This window comes from Amphiura filiformis, chromosome 12 (assembly GCF_039555335.1).
Source record: "Amphiura filiformis chromosome 12, Afil_fr2py, whole genome shotgun sequence".
NCBI classification, from domain to species: Eukaryota; Metazoa; Echinodermata; class Ophiuroidea; order Amphilepidida; family Amphiuridae; genus Amphiura; species Amphiura filiformis.
The window spans coordinates 17,260,240-17,280,864 of NC_092639.1; the positions used below are offsets into that span (position 1 = coordinate 17,260,240).

The window sequence follows — 20,625 nt, forward strand, 5'->3', positions numbered from 1 at the left end:
CTGTAGTTCTTGAGCTAGAGCTGTTTGAAATTTTACACATATTGCCCCCTGTAGCCCATGATCTTTGACCTCTGGGGTTGATGTTACTGCAGAAAATATCTAAGGGTCATGGGCCATCGTTGTACCAAGTATGAACCCTGAGGGCGCTATAGTTCTTGAGCTGAAGCTGTTTTAAAAGTTTACACATATTGCTCCCTGTAGCCTATGACCTTTGACCTCTGGGGTCGTGGCTACCCTAGGTTACTTCTAGGGGTCATGGGCCATCATTATACCAAGTATGAACCCCGAGGGCGCTATAGTTCTTGAGCTAGAGATGCTTCAAATTTTACACATATTGCCCCCTGTAGCCCATGACCTTTGACCTCTGGGGTCGAGGCTACCCCAGGAAATTTCTAGGGGTCATGGGCCATCATTATACCAAGTATGGGCCCCGAGGCTACTTTAGTTCTTGAGCTAGAGGGGTGCAAAGGACTGGTCTTACGGAGAAGAAGAAGGCGAAGACGAAGGAGAAGACTAAACACAACAAATACAATATCTATGCCCCGTTGCACGGGCATAGATAACGGGCATAGATAAAAAGGGCAAATATGAGTAATTACAGTGCTGTGGGTTAAATCATTGGTATTCAAGTACACTAGTGGTTGAAGTGGGATTGGATATTAAAGCTGTAATGTACTCGTCTTCTATAATGTGTTTGGTCAATTTTTTTCAAACCTGGTTTTTTTTTTTGGGCATATTTGTAATGTTTACACATGTCACAACTTACACCTAAATGGAATAGGCCAAATTCATTGTATTTTTAGGACAAATGAGCAGATTTGAATTAATGTCATAATTATGACTTGAAAGCCCCCATAGAACACCACAGTTAACGCGGCTGTGTACTCTAGCCATTGTTTCTTTCTCAAAATTGAGTTTTTATGATATGTTTGTACCTTGTTATGTTTTTTATAAATACAAGGAATGAAAATTCAGATTTGTAAACTCCAACTGTAATATTTTAAGGATTTTATTTCACTATTCCACTCGTGTTTGAAATTGAAAAGGAAAGAAAATCTTTGTTGTACCAGCAAGGTACACGCGCGCAACAACTCATCGCGTATGCGTATCGCGCAATTTGTTAACGCGACAAATACGCTGACGACACGCTGACGCTCATCTGCATGCGCGGCGCATCTTATGGAAACACCACGGAAGCACTGATTTCACAAAAACCTAGTGGTCAAATGGCTCCGTTTTAGCTAATAAAATGTGGGTTTTTTCAAGTTCTTTCCCCCGATTTAAATATCAAGTTATGAATGGATTTCGCTCAAACTTCTCAAGGGGCTGTGGATTTACCCGATGTTCACGTAATATAAGTTAGAGTGTTTTTTTGTTATGATGTACCTAACAAATATTGCCAAAAACTCACTTTTTTGTGATTTTCTTCAAAATTGTTGTTTTTACCCCAGATCTGTATTTATATTAAGATTTATTGATGTCTTGCCCTTATAAAGATGTATACTTTTATATGTCTTGCGCTAATAATTACAAAGTTATTGCACTTTTACTACATGCATGTCTGAGAGTACACAGCCACCTTAAGCAACTAAGATAGCGAGTTTTCTTTCATTTTACCCCATTGGCTTAGCTTAAGGGCGTACTACACCCATATATTGGTTTGATTGGTCTAAATAAATATTTTTTCATTTATAGCTAGGCGATATATGCACGGATCATGTGAAATAAAAAAAAATATGAAAAAAGAAGAAAAAAACGTGCTTTTAAACAATTTTATTAAGTCATTTTAGCCCTATATATTTTGTTTACTGTATCCTAGTTACTCAGAGATGCGTGTTTCATAACAAACCATGATTTATTCTATTCAGCATGTTCAAGTAGGGTACATGAATAGAATACATTAAATCCTTTGTTATACTCTCTATAGAAAATCTAGTGGTGCATGCAAAATATATAAACACTTACACAATGGATGTATAGTCATTAGTCAATAATATTATAATGTGTTGTTAGGAGAAGAAAAGGCTATTAGGTCACCGTATGTCAGGTTATAGGTCAATTGGTTCAGGTCAAATTTAAGCATCAATTTTGAATACACATGTGAGAGTTTGTGATATCATAATGAGGAATAATTTTGATATTCTGTCTTTAACTGGATATATATCGAGAAGTGCAAGGTGGATATACTAATAAACCTTGGGATGTAAATGGTGAGTACAATTTAGAATGCCTAGTTGCGATGGATTTCACAAATAAATATAAAATAGTTACCAAAATCACAAGCGTTAAGCTTACGGAAAACTACCCAATATGGTGGTATAGGTGACAAAGAAATACAATTTTTTCAACATTGCTGTAGTATGGTTGTGGTAACCTGTTACCTGTGGCTTAATTAAGTTTCAGTGAAATAATGTCGCAAGTTAAAAATACAAAATATAGCTCAACATTGAAAATAGAAGCATTTTAACCAGTTCCTTTTTTGATAGTTGTGGAGCACCAAGTTCATGAAGTCATAAAAGAAATCAGGAACCACTTATTCCCATTTTACATATCAACTTTATTTCCCTAACGTGTTAGCAACACATATCCAAAATTTTAACGAAATCCGTTGATAGTAAGCTTTCCAAAATGAAGTGAATTTAAATCATCAGTGATGTACCACCTTTTGGCTTCTACTTTTAAAAGCATGTAAGCTACGTTGATACCGATGCCACGAATAAAACGAGAAGATTTGCCCCTTCATTTTGCATACCACTTTGTCCATTTTTTTTTGTAATTTCTTCACAAAATGCAAAAAAATGCAAAAAAAAATCAATGGGTGTAGTACCCCCTTAAAATGACCAGAAAACTTTCCTGACAGTTGTTACTAATAATATTTGGCAAAGAATAACCAAATTAATGTAACACTATCAATGATTGCTGCCACCCCAAAGAATTCAGGAATAGGAAGGATTCCCGGGGTACTCAGTACAAAAGACCATACGGGGACGTGCCGCAAACATGGGTAGCATTTTCGGCCTTCTGGTATATCAATGACCCCTTTTTCAAAGCCTATTTTGGTATATGAATGGGTCCTTTTTCAAAATTTTCTCAATTTTTCCTTAATATAGCCAAAAATTTTCAAAATTTTCCCAAAATTTTGGGAAAATTTGTAAAAACTAAGACAATTTTGGTTAAATTCGGCCGAAAATTTTGACTTTTGGTATATCAATGGGTCCAAATTTCTTGAAAAATTGGTATATTTATGGGTCCACTTCCAAAATCTCAGCGGCACGTCCCTACCAAAACCAAAGTTGAGAACCCCCCCCGGGGAAGGATTAGGGCTACAGTTTTACAGTGAGAATTGGAGTTCAAAGTTTATTATACCTATACAAAATTATCTCAACTTTAACCATATCCCTTACACATCACAGCTAGGTTTCAAAATATGATTTTTTTTTAAATTTTTTGATTTTACAAATTCAGCTAAAATACATCAAAACGCAAAGTAAATTACGCAATACATAAAGGAAACAAAAGTAAAATAGACCCAATTGGCTAGCCTGGAAGAGTCAGAAGCATCAAGACACTGACTGTCACCAAAAGGTGTGACTCCTCCAAAACTGCATTTGTTTGTAATCTATAAGACTTTTACCATAAGGCCTAAAGAAAATGTTGTACTGGTAGAACCTGACAAACCCTAAAACCCATTTTGGCCCGGGGGAAAAAAATTGCACTATGGTGCTGAAACAATGAAAGTACGTAAACAACACCCAGTACGTGTAGCAAAGCAACAACAAAAGTAATTTTTAATGTCTTATGAATATTGTTCCAGCACACCTATCGACACATTTGTGATGGAAAAGGTATTATGTAAAAATATAAATAAGTTTTAAAAAATCCCTATCTACCAACCCTATTTCTGTTCAGCCCATTATGCCAATACAACAATTTTTTATAGGCCTACAATATTATATTTGTGAAATATCAGAGCAATGCCAAATTAGGTTCAACATAAATGAGCATACTTTATCCCATTGGGAGTTGATGGTGGTGTCAGTGTTTTTATAAAGTTGAGTCGCATGGTGTGCCAACAAATGCCCTTTTATGTTTGTGTTTACATTTACACTTTACATGATTAGATTAGCATGTGCGAACAACAAAATATACACATTCATCATGTTCAACTCCTGATGGGATTGGATAGGTGTAATAAATTTCAACTACTGTAGCTAGCATTGAAGCTCATTTCATTTTCAATTTGTGTTTTCTTCCTTTCACAGATCTAAATATGCTTCTTTCTGTTGCATTCTTGGCAATTGCCATCATCTCATCTTTGGGATCCACTCAAAGTCAACAAAGTCAACCTGAAAATAACTGTAATACTTGCTGTCAAGGCCCAGTGGGTATACCAGGCATCCCAGGGACAGCTGGACAGCATGGTCTTCCAGGACGGGACGGACGGGACGGAATGAAAGGAGACAAAGGTGAGATTGGAATGAATGTCAAGGGAGACAAAGGAGATGACGGACTTGGACAAGTCGGTCTTCCTGGACCACAGGGCCTAAGTGGAGAGAAAGGTGACAAGGGTTTACAGGGGGTAGGCCTCCCTGGTAAGACTGGACCAAGGGGACCTGTGGGTCCTGTTGGAATTAAAGGCATGGCCGGACAGGCTGGATCTGCTGGAACAATTGGGCAAAAAGGACAGAAAGGTGAATGTGGACAAGGCAGAAAATCTGCATTTGCAGCAGTTAGAACAACTGACCAAACTGGCAATGTGAATGATGTGGTCACATTTCAGGAGACTTCAGTTAATATTGATGGTCATTTCAGCCTCCAATCAAACAAGTTCACTTGCCAAGTCCCTGGCATCTATGTCTTCATGTATTCTGTGACTGTATGGCAACCTACAGATCCATTTATTGCACTTGTGAAGAATAACAATCTTGTTGTTACTGCACATACACGCATCTCTGCTAGTAATGATGTTGACCAAACCGGTAACTCTGCAATCCTGAACCTGGAGACTGGGGACCAAGTGTGGCTCAAATTTGATGTTCACAGCGGAAGGAAACTTCACGGTAATTCCCAACGGTATTCCAGCTTTTCTGGATTCTTACTTTATGAAATGTAACACTGAACTATAACATGTACACCAGCATTGAAATGAGTGTCTGCAGCTTGATATTAGTACAACATTATTGTAATATCTATGCTATCAGCTATATACACATACAACTTACAAACATGCACTTCCTTACTAAATCACCAATTGTACCAAAAACAACAACACTAGATTGACTCAAAATTTCAAAATAGGGGTTGATGAACAGACAGATTTATAGAACTTACCCAAAATTGTGAAGATTAAAATCACAGTCCCTTTGTCCTTCTGCTGCATATCCCCTGCCATCTACAGGGAAGAAGTTTTCAGAAAAATACCTGAAAATACAAAATAAAATTTGAAAAGAAAATGTTGATCAACTAAAAAAACATTGAACCAAAAATAGGGTAGCAGCTTGGCCAAGTAGCTCTCATAAGCCCCAGAGAAGATTTTGTACCCTTCCCAGAATTCTTTGCAACATGATACGTCCTCTCATTTCATCAAATGATACTCCCATTACTTTGTACAGGTTCCCTTTCCTTTCCTTTTCAGAACAGACTGGCTAAACATGGGTCGATAGTCAAGAAATAAACATATTTTACAAGATGTGGATGTGCTCTGTTCATTAAGGTATATTTCGTCACTATCAAATTGAAAATTGAAATGGAAGAAATGCATTATGGGAAGCCTAAGATATTTTCTCTACATAAGCCTAGATATACCAGAGATGTCTATGTCCAAAATTTATGTCTCTGGTTTAAAAGTGTGATTCTCTCAGAAAATTAAAAAACTCCAGCAAAAACAATGATCCTCCAATAATTGTCCTTGATACATTTTAAACATAGGGCTTAGACACCTCTAGAGCAGAGACCATGTGCAAGTTCAAGTTAAAAGGGTGAACCACTGAAATCATTCTGCCCTTAAGGGATCTAAAATGAGCGTTTATTGCGTTTCGACAGTATTTTTTGTGGGACATGAGAGCACCTCGGACCTATCGAATTGCATTCTGAATGTCTTTCTGATATTAAATAATTTTCATTTTTGAAAATCACAATATAATACAAATTTTATGACAAATTATAAAAATTTGATATTTTTCAAATTTTGATATATAACAGTCCTCAAGTAAATTATATAAATCTAATGATATATTCTTAAAGTGTATGTAGCAGGGAGGAAAAGCCGACGGTCAATTGAAAATTTTGACCTTTCATATTGAAGATATGGATTTTTTCCCCAAAAGACCTAATTTTTTTTCAATACGAAAGGTCAAAATTTTCAATTGATCGTCGGCTTTTCATCCCACCTACATACACTTTAAGATTTATAAAGTTTACTTCAAGTACTGTTAAATATCAAAAATATTAATTTTAATGATTTGCCATAAAATGTGTATTAAATTGCGAATTTCAAAAAATCAAGATTATTTGATATCAGAATGACATTCTTCGTATTCAGAATGCAATTCGATATGTCTGATGTGCTCTGATGTCCTAAAATAAATACTGTCCAAACGTTCATACCCCAGCCCTTAAGGAATCGGATAGCAATGTTTGCACAGTAATTTTTGTGGTATTCTGAATACGAGGAATGTCCTTCTGATATTAAACAATTTTTGATTAAAAAATTGACATTTTATATATTTTTGACAGTCCTCAAAGAAAACTTTATAAATCTAATAATATGTACTTACAATCTAATGATATGCAGCTGTGAGGAAAAGCTGTCCATCATATGAAAATTTTGACCTTTTGTAATGAAGATATACATGTGTTTCACAAAAGACATAAAATGACCCCTATTGCGCCAAATTTCAAGAACATCTGAGTAATTGTTACCCTTATTTTGTACTGGCTCTAAGCCCTTAATATATTTAAGGATATATGCTATACACATACTCGTAATGTAATAAATCAGCTATTAAAAACTGGTATTTATAGTGGACATTAGAATTATATTACTTCTTCCAGCGATTGCTTCGTTGTTTGTTTGTTTGTAGTGTACCCCACTGGTCTGCTTAAATTCATGGAAATCAAACCCATACAACATACATAAATGTGACATGATCTGGACCATGGAGGCCACAGGAGACATTTTTGATAATTGAGTTAGTATGCAATTGTTACCTTATACCAACATTGGGCTATCATATACTGAAAACACCAACGGTCTAGCATACTTGGTTCTAATTAAAGTTATTTAGTTTTGCGATGTCTATTTTCGTATGTATTTTGTTTTTGGTCCATATTTTTGCCTTTATTTCAATTTCAAGTTTACCGCCTTTGGCCCCCATGGACCAAATTGTGCCACAAATTAATGTTCCACAGAAGATGTACCAATGACTAAGTTCTCCTTTTAAGAACAAGAAATTTCATGTCTCATTTGAACAACAAAATGTTGGCAAAGTTGAATTATGAACTGAATTAAAAATGCTACCAATTAATTTCATACTTTTGTATCAAGTAACAACTTGTGCACACAGCCTACAATCCAGCGTACAAATCATTGGCACACTTCAAGTTGTGATTACTTAAATCAGCACAACCAGCAACTCAAGTGTTTCATTAGATGGAAACACTGAGGATACAAAGGGTCATTGGGACACTTGTTAAGGGTATACGAGGTATTGTTGGTCGAAGCAGCCAAGAAATCGATTTTCATTATCTGAATCAATATATTATTGAAAAATAATACTTTGGTGTTTTGCAAAAGTTCATTCTACAAATCATATACTTTGAAAACTTGCTTAATTTATTGTTGTTAATGAGTTTATGTACGTTTTACAAAAGTGTTGTTGTTTCAGCCCTCTTTACAACATAACTCAAGAACCACAGGACTACAGAAGTATATCTGTGATATTTGAATTCTTCTACACGCTCATTATGAATTGAGCAATGTAATTTTTGCTAAAGCTCAATATACCATTAGCAAGATGCTGTGAACTACATTTTGTTTTTGCTGCTTCGACCAACAATACATCGTATACCCTTAAGTTAACATATTCATTTTTTTTTTTTTTTTCTCCCTAAGTAAATATGCAGGTAGGGTTATCACATATTTGGTACTGAATTTTATCTGTTGTCATGGCAACTCACCTATTAATTGGATTTGACACAGATGATGTATTCAACCATGGCAACACCAAGTCCTCTTCAAATGCGCTGTTAACGGACGGATCGTCTCGGAACCATTTTGAGAAAGTGTCGCCTGTGGGATTATCAGATTTAGCAAGCCAGTTCCCATATGGGCTAGGGATGTATTCAGGTTGGTCTTCTCTGGTTTTCCCAGTGGTACTTTTAAAGTCGACATGGCTGGTACTGTAGGAAATTAAATATAACATATTAAAAAAAAAGTTTGTTTCCTGTACACCAGACACATTCTATTTAATTTTTTAATTTTTTGGAGCAATTTTAACACATTTGGGAATTTTTTTTATATATTTTTATTTGAAATATACTGATAGGCGGTATAATTGCTATTGTTATTTTCATGAAAACAAAAATGGCGGAATAACATTTCAAAACTGTTATTAAAAGATAACCATGCTAGCTGTGGAAATGATGATATCACTCACATATGAACAAGAAATATGCACCTATTGATGACAAACATGGGCCACTCACAGACTATAATATGTTCAATGAGTATGGCTATGTATTTAAAGTTGCATACACTTGAACAGAACTACTGTCTGTTCAATTAGCTTAGATTCTTGTATTTTTAAGATATTTGAAAAAATAAAAAAATTTGGTCAAAGTCATCAAAGATAAGTGTTAGCACAGCCTTAGACCCAATGTGATTTTAACTTTTCAAATTCCAAAGTTCAATTTAAAACCCCATTTCTTTTCAATTTTGCCTCATTTTAGGCAGTTACTTGGGTCCACCAAAAGGGTTCGCGACCTTTTCACAAATCGAGTGGGACGGTCCATTCTCAACTTAGGGCATAGACCCTATCCAATTTACCAAAACAATCTGTCCACCAATCTGCCCTGCCATTTCAATTGTTATGCCGTTCCGGTTATTGGATAGGGTCTATAGGTGATGATGGTGCACCGGTTTTGTTGCACGAGATTATATGCACGATTACGTTTTATGCATAACATTATGCTGAGCATTATTTTTTTCCTAAACAATGATATTAAAATTATGGACTTCGTTCTTATTTCAACTGGTTTACAATGTAAATTGAATTTTGTTTAATACCATCATTCCTTCCCAAGAATATCAGCATTAGCTTGACATATTCAGATACTTTACAAGGATTGTTTTTTGTAACCTCATTGTTTTAAATAATATTTTCTTGTACAAAAGTTATTTTGTTTCCAAATGTCCTTCGCATAGATTGTATTCAACAAACAAAACGGAGTAACAAATTGAAAATAAATGTGCAGTTTTATAATAGGCCTAGGCTTACACCTTCACAGACACAATAATGAATGAATGAATGAATTAATTAATTAATTAATACGCAAGGAATATATTTATATAAGCTGGGCCTATAATTCTGGAAAACCTTAGTTCATCTTCACATTTTTATAATAACATAATTTATTTATTTTTATTTATTACACTTTGTCACTGGTATATACAATAATTATAATATAACATCAAAATATATTGAACATGAATATTCAAAAGTACATAAACAAAACCCGAAGTAGATAAAAGTTTGCACCAATGAAAGGCAAGGACTAACAGGTGCAAAGCACATATAGGACAGTCCCACCAAAAACAATGAGACACCCCCTCCCCCTCCCCAAAAAGATAAAAATGTTTCAATAGTGGGGTTTAGGCCTACTGGCAAATATAGCTATTAACTGGACAATACTTCTTGATGCGGATGGTCGAATAAATACTATCTCAGCGCATCTAATTATTATGACATTCGTCCCCATTGCACTAAATGGATTGATTCAAAAAGTTTATGGTGCCCGGCGTTCTTGCTTTTTATAAAAATATCGGGAAAAGACCAAAATTGAAAAGAAATGGGGTTTCAAATTGAACTTTGAATTTGAAAAGTATAAATCACGTTGGGTCTAAGGCTGTGCTAACACTTTTCTTTGATGACTTTGACCACAATGTTTTATTTTTTCAAATATCTTAAAAATACAAGAATCTAAGCTAATTGAACAGACAGTAGACTATTTTTCACCTTGGCAAGTCAGTGACATCAGTGTCAATGTCAGGGTCAGCTTCAAATCACAAGCATTTGACATCACTAATTTGCCAAGAGAAAAAAATAGTACAGCCAATAAGCTGCCGACTTTCATAAGACACAAGGAACCAACTGGTGAATTGGGCAATTCCATTTAAAATCCACACTCCCCCTGTGGAAGATTTTGGAAATATTTTCTACAGAGGGAGTATGAATTTCAAATGGAACTAGAAGGCTATATATTTGTACACAAATACGGCTATACCCGCATGTTATCGGTTTACACAAACTTACAGTCCTTATTTGCTGAGGACTTAGGTTGCTGTTGTCAGTCTCTCTAATTCACAGTGAAGCTATGCAATTTGATAGATTGAAATTCACAATGTGCAATTTGATTAGGGAAAGCTATTCCAGAGGGAGTATGTAAATTAAATGGAACAGCCATTTCAGAGGAGTATGTAAATTAAATAGAACAGCTTTTTTTGGATCATTTCAGAGGGAGTATGTAAATTAAATGGAACAGCCAAAGGTATGTAATTTGAATGGAACAGCCTTAACGCTTCACACATGGTATTTCCAATTTTCATCATCTATAATTATTATAGGCCTAATACGCTATTGAAATTCACAATATGCAATTTGATTAGGGGAAAGCTATTCTATTCTAGAGGGAGTATGGAAATTAAATGGAACAGCCATTTCAGAGGGAGTATGTAAATTAAATGGAACAGCCTATTTTGTGGCCATTTCAGAGGGAGTATGTAAATTAAATAGAACAGCCAAATGGGTATGTAATTTAACTGGAACAGCCTTAACGTTTCTGTCATCTATATTATTATAATTACGCAATTGTCTGTGAATGGGATGGGGTGGGTGTTATTAACAATATAATTCGCAGGTGCAATCTGTGTACAAACTCCGAGCCCTGAAGTTGCTTTATTTGATGATAAACGGACAGCCCTTTTTAACATTTGGGGCCCTGGCCCATAATATTTGACTTATGAGGCTCATGTACACATGTTGAAGTATAATTCTCAAGTGCTATCAGTAGAATTAAGCTGGGCACTGTAGCTGCTTTATTTACTGAGTAACGGCTGGCCCTATGTTTTAGCGTTTGGGGCCCTGGGCCCATATTATGTGACATATGGGGCTCATATGTACATATAACAATATAATTCTCAGGTGCAGTCTGTGTACAAACTTTGAGCTTTGGTGAAAAATGGCCGGCCCTTTGCTTTAACATTTGGGGCCTGGGGCCCATAATATTTGACTTATGGGGCTCTGTGCATATGTTGAAATATACTTCTCAAGTGCTATCAGCAGACTCAAGCTGGACATTGTAGCTGCTTTATTTACTGAGTAACGACCGGCCCTATGTTTTAGCGTTTGGGGCCCTGGGGCCCATATTATGTGACACATAGGGTTCATATATACAGAAAACAATATAATGCTGAAGACCTATTAGTGTACCAAATCTAAACCCTGTAGCTACTTTATTTGCTGAGAAACGACCGGCCCTTTGTTTTAACATTTGGGCCTCTGGGGCCCCTAGCCTTAAACATCTGGGGCCAAAATGGGCAGAAGACACATTACAACTTAGGGCCCATACATGTGCCACATATGAGCCCTAGTGCCCTTGTAGTTTTATAGCTAGCCTTGTTAACCTGTTGCCCCTTATTTTAACATTTGGGGCCCTGGGGCCCATAATATATGACATATGGGACTCATGTATACTTGTATATATAGAGTACCCTGGCTCTATCAGTGTACCAACTCAGGGCCCGAGGCTGCTTCATTTAATGAGAAACCGCATGCTTTGTATTTTTACATTTGGGCCCCTGGGGCCCGTGACCTTTGACCTCTGGGCCCAGATGTGCAAAGGATAAATCTACGGGGTAGGGCCCATAAGTGTACTACATATGGGCCCTGGGGCAAATCTTTGTAGTTTTAGCGCTAGCTTTGTCAATCTGTTACCCCTTGTTTTAACATTTGGGGCCCTGGGGCCCATAATATATGACATATGGGGTTCATGTATACTTGTATATATAGAGTACCCCTGGGGCTATCAGTGTACCAACTCAGGCCCCTGAGGCTGCTTCATTTGATGAGAAACGGCATGCTTTGTATTTTTACATTTGGGCCCCTGGGGCCTGTGACCTTGGACCTCTGGGGCCAAGATGGGCAAAGGATAAATCTGACGGGTAGGGCCCATAAGTGTACCACATATGGGCCCTGTGGCCCTTGTAGTTTTAGCGCTAGCCTTGACAGAATGTTGTGTTTGATGGAGGAAGAGAAGGAGAAGAAGGAGAAGAAACCATAGAATGGCAATATACCCGTTCATGCTTCGCATGCGGGTATAATAAGCACATTAACCAACATCATGTTGAAACTCAACCACCCTCTACGGAAGATTCAGATCAACTCTTTCACAGAGGGTGTATTAAATTCAAACGGAGCTGCCTAATGTGTTCATTCCATTTGAAAGTCATACTCCCCCTGTGGATGTTTCCAAAATATTCCACAGGGGTAGTGTGGATGTTAAATGGAATAGCACATTGTTGCGAATTTATTAAATGAAACCATGGAAGAAAATGATGAAACTGACAATACATGTGGTTGAAGCAAAATTAGCAAACAATTACCGTATTTCCTTGAATAGTCGCCCCCTTCAAATAAATGCCCCCCACCACTTTTTTCAACCAAGATGTTTCAAAAATGCTGATATTTCCATGCTATCTTACAAGTGTGGTAAGCTAGTGCATACATGGTGTCAAGAGTTGGCGAAAATCTTATCGTTAAACCGAAAGTGAACCGGAAGTCATCATTCCTAAGTTCATAGTTCGTCATTTCAGCGTGAGTTTTAAGCTTACCTAATGATTTTAATGGCAAATTATTGTTCTAAAAATGACCTTTAATAAATGTCCCTTTTGGAAAATGCAACTCCCCGGGGCGACTATTCAAGGAAATACGGTATATAAATTCACTTACCTGAAATCGTAGTAGATAATAGCAAATGATAAGTCATTTCCTTCCTGGGTCTGGTTATTGGAAGCTGAAACAAAATTTATCGTAAAATTAATGCAAAGGAGCATTAAAGCCATGTTTTACACATGTCCCAACTTGCACCTAAATGGAATCAGCCAAATTTGTTGTGATGTAGGTCAACAGAGTAAAGTTTGACATAAAGTCATAATGCATACTCCTATAGAACTAAATGTGAAACGGTCAAAATAACCAGTAGGGTTTCTTTCCATTTACCTTGTTATTTCAGCTCGAAATGAACAGAAACCCTTCACAATTATTATTACTAGTATTATTTCAGCATTTTGAGTATAGAATAACAAATTTGAAATATGAAAGAAATCAAACAATAGGGCTTTAAAGAAGAGTTGAATTGTAAAACAGCTTAGGAGCCACTTAGACTTTTGAGAAAAACATGTTTTTGTGATTTTGCACTTCCGTTTATTAATGACTTGTTCTACTTGATTCATTTTGATTAGGGATTATGTTTTCATGGATAGGAACCAAAATCTAAAGATAATAAAAAGAAATTTCTCTAGATTTTAGAGCCACTTTAATTGACATTTTCCGGAAATTCACAAAAATTCCGAAAGGGAAAAATTGCGATATCTCAGGAAGGGAAGGTGGTATGAAACTCAAACAAGCACCAAAATATGTATTTTGACCGGCATAATAACGTAATGCAAATAACTCATTTTGATCAAAAGTAATAAGCTGTATTAAGGACAAATTAATTAAAGATAGCAATCAGTAAGTAGCTATTAACATTGTTTGGCCTCACTTAAACAATTTTTTATTTATTTATTATTATTTTTTTTTAAAGGTCATAGCCAAAACATGACTGTATGCCTTTAATTGGCTTAATATAAATAGCCCAAATAGTTGTGAATTGGTATATTTCTCTACTGTATACTGCTTCATCATGTTTTTAAAACAGTTTAAAGGTGTGTAGAAACTGTAAAAAACTTCAGGGTGTCAAAAATGTTGAAAGAAAAAAAACCTTTTTCTTGAATTTTCAAAATTAGGGTCGGTATTCATTTGTACAGTAAAACAAAAAAAATATTTTTTCCATATTTTCCAATTTAGGTTCGGCCGGTGGAGGACAATCGGCCGGTGGAGGACAAGCAACAATCTTTTTTTTGGCCTTATTGGAAGAGTCTTAATTCCCCCAGAGAAGATTTTTAAGCAGTCCCAAGATACAACTGAAACATCCGGGTACTTGAGAACCAGTCTAGCAATCACAGAGTTTCACACAATTGCTCACTGTTGATTCCCGTTCCAAAGACGTGATTTTTCAACACTCAAAATATGTCCAAAACTTGGGTCGATAAGCGTTTTGAGATGATCCCTGAAAAGAACATAGGTACCCTGTTCAAATGAGCTCTTTTTTGTTACTATCGACCCACATTTGAATGAGGAATAAAACTCTGAAAGTACAAGAAATTGGTATACTAAAAGTAAAAAATTTCAATTTAATGGACACAGCTGCCAATAGCTGTATGCGATGCGACCGATTTCGTATGTCGCGTATTTCAAAGTACAACACAAATGCACGACCATGGATACAATAATGAAAAAACTAACCAATCATGAGTGAGTTGGCAAGGTTGGATTCACTTCCGCGCAGCGCACACACGGGCATTCATCACACAGTGTACACAGAGAATAATAAAGCTTTTGACAGCTGTATTCATTCTCAAGTACCCGGATGTTTCAGTTGTATCATGGGACTGCTTATAAATCTTCTCTGCAATTCCCCTATCTAATTCAATGGGTGTAACCTACCTGCCATCTCCAGGGTAATAATCTCCACTGGACTATTTGAAGAACTGGTGTCATTATTCCTCAGAGTAGTAACACTGCAATCATATACTGTTCCAAGTTGTACACCATCAGTCTGGTCAAACAGATGTGTGGTTGTGGTAGCAATTGCTGTCACAGTAGATGCTGCTTGACTGGTACAAGTCACCTCATATGATCTGGGGGAAAATAATTGAAGTTACACACCATGTTGTATTGTAATCAAAGGTTTCTTGTGTGTACTGCTTATTTTGTGTCAATAATTTTACCGTCAGACTTATCCTTGACTTAAAAGCTATTCCTACTAATTTCAAATATTTTTACACCTTTGTTTGGATCACTTTTAGTAAGCACTGTCTATAAATCGATAATTAGAAGTTAATAACTTCGGATCGGTTATTTGGAGGGCATTTTGAAAAAATCTAAACATTCTGCCTTTGGAACCAAGGAATATATAATTCTTATAAAATTATATATTCTGTGGTCCGAAGAAAAATGTTTAGATTTTTCACAATGCCCGACATATTACCGATGCAAGCCTATTAACCGCATTCATAACCGACGAAAGGATACTAATATTTACGCTAACAGCACTGAGGTCCACTGTGACTGCATTCTGCATTTGTGTTTTGGCAAGTTAATCAAAATGTTGTTTACCCCTAACTGCCCCAATCTGTCCTGGTGCTGTTTAGATTATCACAATCAAAGTTCAGACATGATGTGCGCTGAAAGGCTGCTGCTTAGAGGGAGGGACTGATCCGATTCTGATATTCACCTTAAACAGCGGCACTCTTTGTAAAATCCCATATAAATGCTCATAACAAATAAATAATAAATATCAGTGGATGCCAAAATAAAAGTCATGTTAGAAATCATTTTAACTCAGCCTGTACTTTGTATACTTACAAGTCATTTGGGGCAGCTCTTCCAGGAAATATCTGTGTAGGTGCTTCCCATGTCACATTGATTTGCTGGAAATCTGGAGCACTTGCCGTGATTACATAGGGCGCTGTTGGGAACAATATTATTTTAAGTTTAAAGTTTAAAGAAAAATAACCTGTTATAAAGCTCTTTGTGATTCAGACTTTGTAATTTTCAGATATGTCTTTATAGCAATACAATGAATTTTAATGAAGCCCCAAATGTTGCCAAAGTATTAATTTTATATGCCTTATAAAAATAGTTTTTAATGTTCTTTGCACCTTATTTTCGCCTATATCTCAATTTCATCATTGCTGACTTTGGTCTGATTAGATGAGATTGTGTCACACATGCTTCTCATTGACAAAATATGTCTAAATTGGGTTAAGGGGTACTACACCTGTGGTAAATTTGTGACAATTTTTGTATTTTTCTCAAAACTAATAACACACTGGTAACAAAAGTTATGTATATTATTGGGGCAAGGAATCAATTACTACACTGAAATTTCAGTGACTCAAGACAAGCGGTTCAGTAAATATGATAGGAAATGAGGTACATCCCAGCGGTACCTCATTTCTTATCATAAATAACAAACCGTTTGTCTTGGGTCACTGAAATTTCAGTGTAGTAACTGGATTCCTTGCCCTATAATATACATAACTTTGTTACCAGTGTGTTATTAGTTTTGAGAAAAGTGCAAAAATAGTCACAAATTTATCGAAGGGTGTAGTACCCCCTTAACCCCACAGGCACTACCTGCCAATATATTGGCCTCTAACAACTATTTTGATTGGTTACAAAGACTGCTATATCATTTGTTGAGCCAATCAGAGATATGGTAAGAATGTTCAGTATGGCTGATGGAGATTAAGCTTAAAATTGCTGTGAGATCTAAAAGATCTATTTCAATTGGTTACTCAGGTGCTTTTATCATGAAATTAACCAATCAGAGGAACTGTAAGAAGGGCAGTAGTGCCCATGGGGTTAACCCATTTACTATTGCCGAATTAGTGTATCTGGCCGATTTGTCAACACTCATGGTGCCCTCATTAACATATAGTGTCTGCTGATATTGTCGTATTTTTTCCCTGACGAAGTGTCAAATTAGAAATCATGTGACGTCATGAAAATAACGATATAAGTATCGAAAAACAGACTAGGCTTATAAAAATTGGTAGCGTAAGTGTCTGATTCATGGTGCATTGTCTTTGGACCACAGGGTATTGCTGGGTGATTTTTTGATGGATTATTATACAATTTTTTTCTTTTAAGATGAGAGACCTTCATATTTACCTAGCATATTTATAATCAGACTTGCTTCATAATTGTGATAAATTTAATTGCAAGTAGCCCCTCCACAGTAGCCCTAGGCCCAGCCTAAAAAATAAGCTAGCTAGCTCGCTGGGCCTATTGGCATACTCGTAACTATGATTATCTGCAAAATTATTCCCATCGCTTTGCAATGAGCATGTTGAGTGCCAGAACACTACATCCACATATATACGAGAGCCTTGTCGTGCACCAAGATGAGCTCTCACTTATTCAAACTGTTTCAGTTGACCTGGCAAAAACCGATTCACAATAACTCAGGTGGCCTATTGAAAATCGATTATAAGCGTTTGTGGGTCGACCTGTCACTTTTTCCTGCCAGGTCAACCCATAACACTTTATTATTTGCAAGAGTATTCTATAAGAATTTCAAGCGTTTAAATATTGGTATGGCAACTCTATAGTTAAGGAGTGGGGATCAAACAGGTAGAAATAGCCTGTAATGCATTTGGTGGACAGATCCTTAAAAAGCTGAAGCTAAAAATCCCCGATTAGTGACAATCGGGGGTAATAAATTTTGTTCTACTGGTCTCCTTTTTCCAAAATTGAATACCAGAATCTGATCTGAGATACCACAACAGCTCTCGACACCTGAAGTGTGTTTCTCCTTTCACATAACACATTAACTTTTCAGCATGTAGTATGGTACGATACACACACAGTGGCCCATGTCAAGATGTGAATAGTGGCCAATGATGACAGATTGACCATTGTGTGTTAATATATACCCATTTATGCAATTACTAACTAATTACTGAAAAAAATCTGGCTTCACAAGTTTTTAGAACCATTTGGGCTATTCTATTTGAAATCCACAATACCTCTGTGGAAGATTTTGGAAATATCTTCCCCAGGGGAGTATGAATTTCAAATGGAATGAACACATTAGCAGCTCCATTTGAAACTCAGCCTCCCTCTGTGGAAGATTCACATTGAATCTTTCTCAGAGGGTGTATGAAATTCAAACGGAGCTGCCTAATGTGCAATTCCATTTAAAATTCATACTCCCTCTGTGGAATATGTTTCCAAAATCTTCCACAGGGGTAGCATGGATTTCAAATAGAATAGCCCATTTCATCACTGATACTTACAACACAGAAATTTGCTGGGGTTGGCACTGTAGTGATTTGCAGAGTAAGCGGCTGATGTCACAAAAGTTATGCCGTCTGCCTGGCTTGGTTCATCACATTCCCCTCCACTTATTGATTGATTGACGTATTCCAGACTGTAGTACATGATACAGTTGCAACCAAGTGGATTGTTGGACAGATCTCTGTTGTATTATAAAATATGGTCATTTTTTAATAATTTGGAATATTGGATGTGATTGAATCACCTACTAACTTGTAAATATATCACTCATTATACTGCATTTCTTATCCGTCTGTTTGTCCTCTATAGTCAGGCTGGCGGTACTCTGTACAAATTGCCTATACCGATTCCGAGGACAAGACCTGTGGCACAGTCACATCCCCTGCTTTATACGCGTCGACCCAGGTCACGGTCTGTGTACGTGACATACATACAGGGTCAGAGGACAGTTGCAATCTGTCTGCTGCCATCCCCGTAATATATCTGACAGTCACCTTTTTGTACCGTTCGCAGAGCGTGACGACTGCATAACAACAGCCTAATATGGGCATAATGGCTCCGCCCAATGAACCACATACATCGCTGTCAATCATCCTTTTCTTAGCTACGTCACATTATAGCTCATTCATATCATTACATATTCACAATTACCTTTGTCAAACAGACTCTTACACAGGTACCAAGCTCACACTGTCCACACTTTTGCTATCGAAGTAGCGCCTCTCTTAATTTAGTACTCTCAGCTATTATCCATATATCTACTTCGAGTCACCGGCACTAGCTTTGAAGTTCAGTGTGTGCTGCGTTGGCTTAGCGAGGTTTCTTGCGTGTACATATGCGGCATGTTGATTGCGTACGTAAAAGTATGTGCACACACCAAGTAACGCTAAGCTAACGCAGAACACGCTAAATTTCAACGCTAGTGCCGGTGACTCAAGGTAGATATATGGACTATAGTCTACTGCCCTCTCTCTTTCTCTCAGGCGAATAGCAAGAGCAAAAAAGTGGGGCAGCCAAAGTTACAAAAGTGGGGCAAAAGTTATAAAAAGTGGGGGGGGGGGAATGGTTTCCAGCTTGTGACATACACATAGTTATATACAAACAAGTAAAACTGCAAATGTGTGTCTCAACCTCATTAGCTCAGTTGGTAAAAATCAGTTGGTACAATTTCATGTTTTCAAAAGTGCTCGATAGTAAGCACATATGCTAACTCTTGAGTTTTTACGGTATACTGAAGCTTCCTTACGTAGCATAAGTTTTGCTTGCTTTACCAGCAAACTAGTGATCTCTATACTTACAATGAACTGAATGTAATTAAGGTAAGGTTGTCAAATGCATTCTCCTCCACATACTTGATCTGGTTGTCAGAAAGGTCCCTGTCAAATACAAATGTATAAACAGGAATAATGAACAATGAGATAGGCGAATGAAATGATGTGACGAAACCGGAAGATGTAGCCTAGGTCTAGGCATTAGGCGGCCATTAGCGGCCATTTTGATTCCTACATGATGTTATTCATGTGTCGTTATACTTAAGTACACAAATATATAAGTTGACAGGTTTATAATTTTTAAATTATATTTTGAGTATACAATATATTCTGTAGTAAATCGATCAAATGACGGTGACTGTTCAGGTATTATATGCTTGATAGAATTAAACTGTCTGACCAGCTGGTATTCTCCTCTGCCATCAGTGTGATTCCAGTCACTCCACATACCGAGTTGCGATGGTGGAGGAGACTAAAGCTGTATTGACGAACACGCATGCGTTAAAAATGATGTAGCCTAGGTCGAACAATAGCGTCAGGTGGTTCCCGACATTGCACCTATGAACTCTCACCCTCCTAGTATAAATTGATATCACTTTCATAGTATCATTTGAAGAGGCCTATTTGCTAGAGGAGTTATCGACACATGATTTCTAATTTGACACTTTGTCAAGGAAAAAAATACAACAATCGACACGTGTCAACACTCGTAATGAGATCTAAAAATGCTGAAAAAAGTCGATCGATAAGCTTAAAATCACGCCGGTAGAGTTACGATCGCCGACTTCCGGTGTAAACATACTTCCTGGTTCGTTCTACTTCCGGGTTTGGGTCAACCTCAGGAGGTAATTTTCTACTTGCCGATGAAAACATGATCGTACGGTAAGCTTATTTGGACAAAATAGCATGAAAAGTTCATTTTTTTCTTTTTGATATTTGTTGGAAAGTTT

General features: G+C 36.7%; 2 protein-coding genes across 2 annotated transcripts in view; one reads left to right on the forward strand and one right to left on the reverse strand.

Annotated features, from left to right (window-relative positions):
• The window catches only part of LOC140166670 (uncharacterized), a 140,111-nt gene that overhangs the window by 57,755 nt on the left and 61,731 nt on the right, over positions 1 to 20,625 (reverse strand). Inside the window, exons 30-36 of the mRNA XM_072190168.1 lie at positions 19,703 to 19,780; positions 18,404 to 18,585; positions 15,966 to 16,068; positions 15,045 to 15,238; positions 13,227 to 13,290; positions 8,179 to 8,400; positions 5,332 to 5,421 (exon numbers count right to left, since the gene is read on the reverse strand). Coding sequence (XP_072046269.1) covers positions 5,332 to 5,421; positions 8,179 to 8,400; positions 13,227 to 13,290; positions 15,045 to 15,238; positions 15,966 to 16,068; positions 18,404 to 18,585; positions 19,703 to 19,780 — 933 coding nt within the window. The remainder of the gene's footprint in view (positions 1 to 5,331; positions 5,422 to 8,178; positions 8,401 to 13,226; positions 13,291 to 15,044; positions 15,239 to 15,965; positions 16,069 to 18,403; positions 18,586 to 19,702; positions 19,781 to 20,625) is intronic.
• LOC140165501 (uncharacterized) lies at positions 4,271 to 6,089 on the forward strand. Its single transcript, XM_072188792.1, has one exon. It carries the CDS (start codon positions 4,271 to 4,273, stop codon positions 5,111 to 5,113), a length of 843 nt encoding a protein of 280 aa, XP_072044893.1. The 3' UTR covers positions 5,114 to 6,089.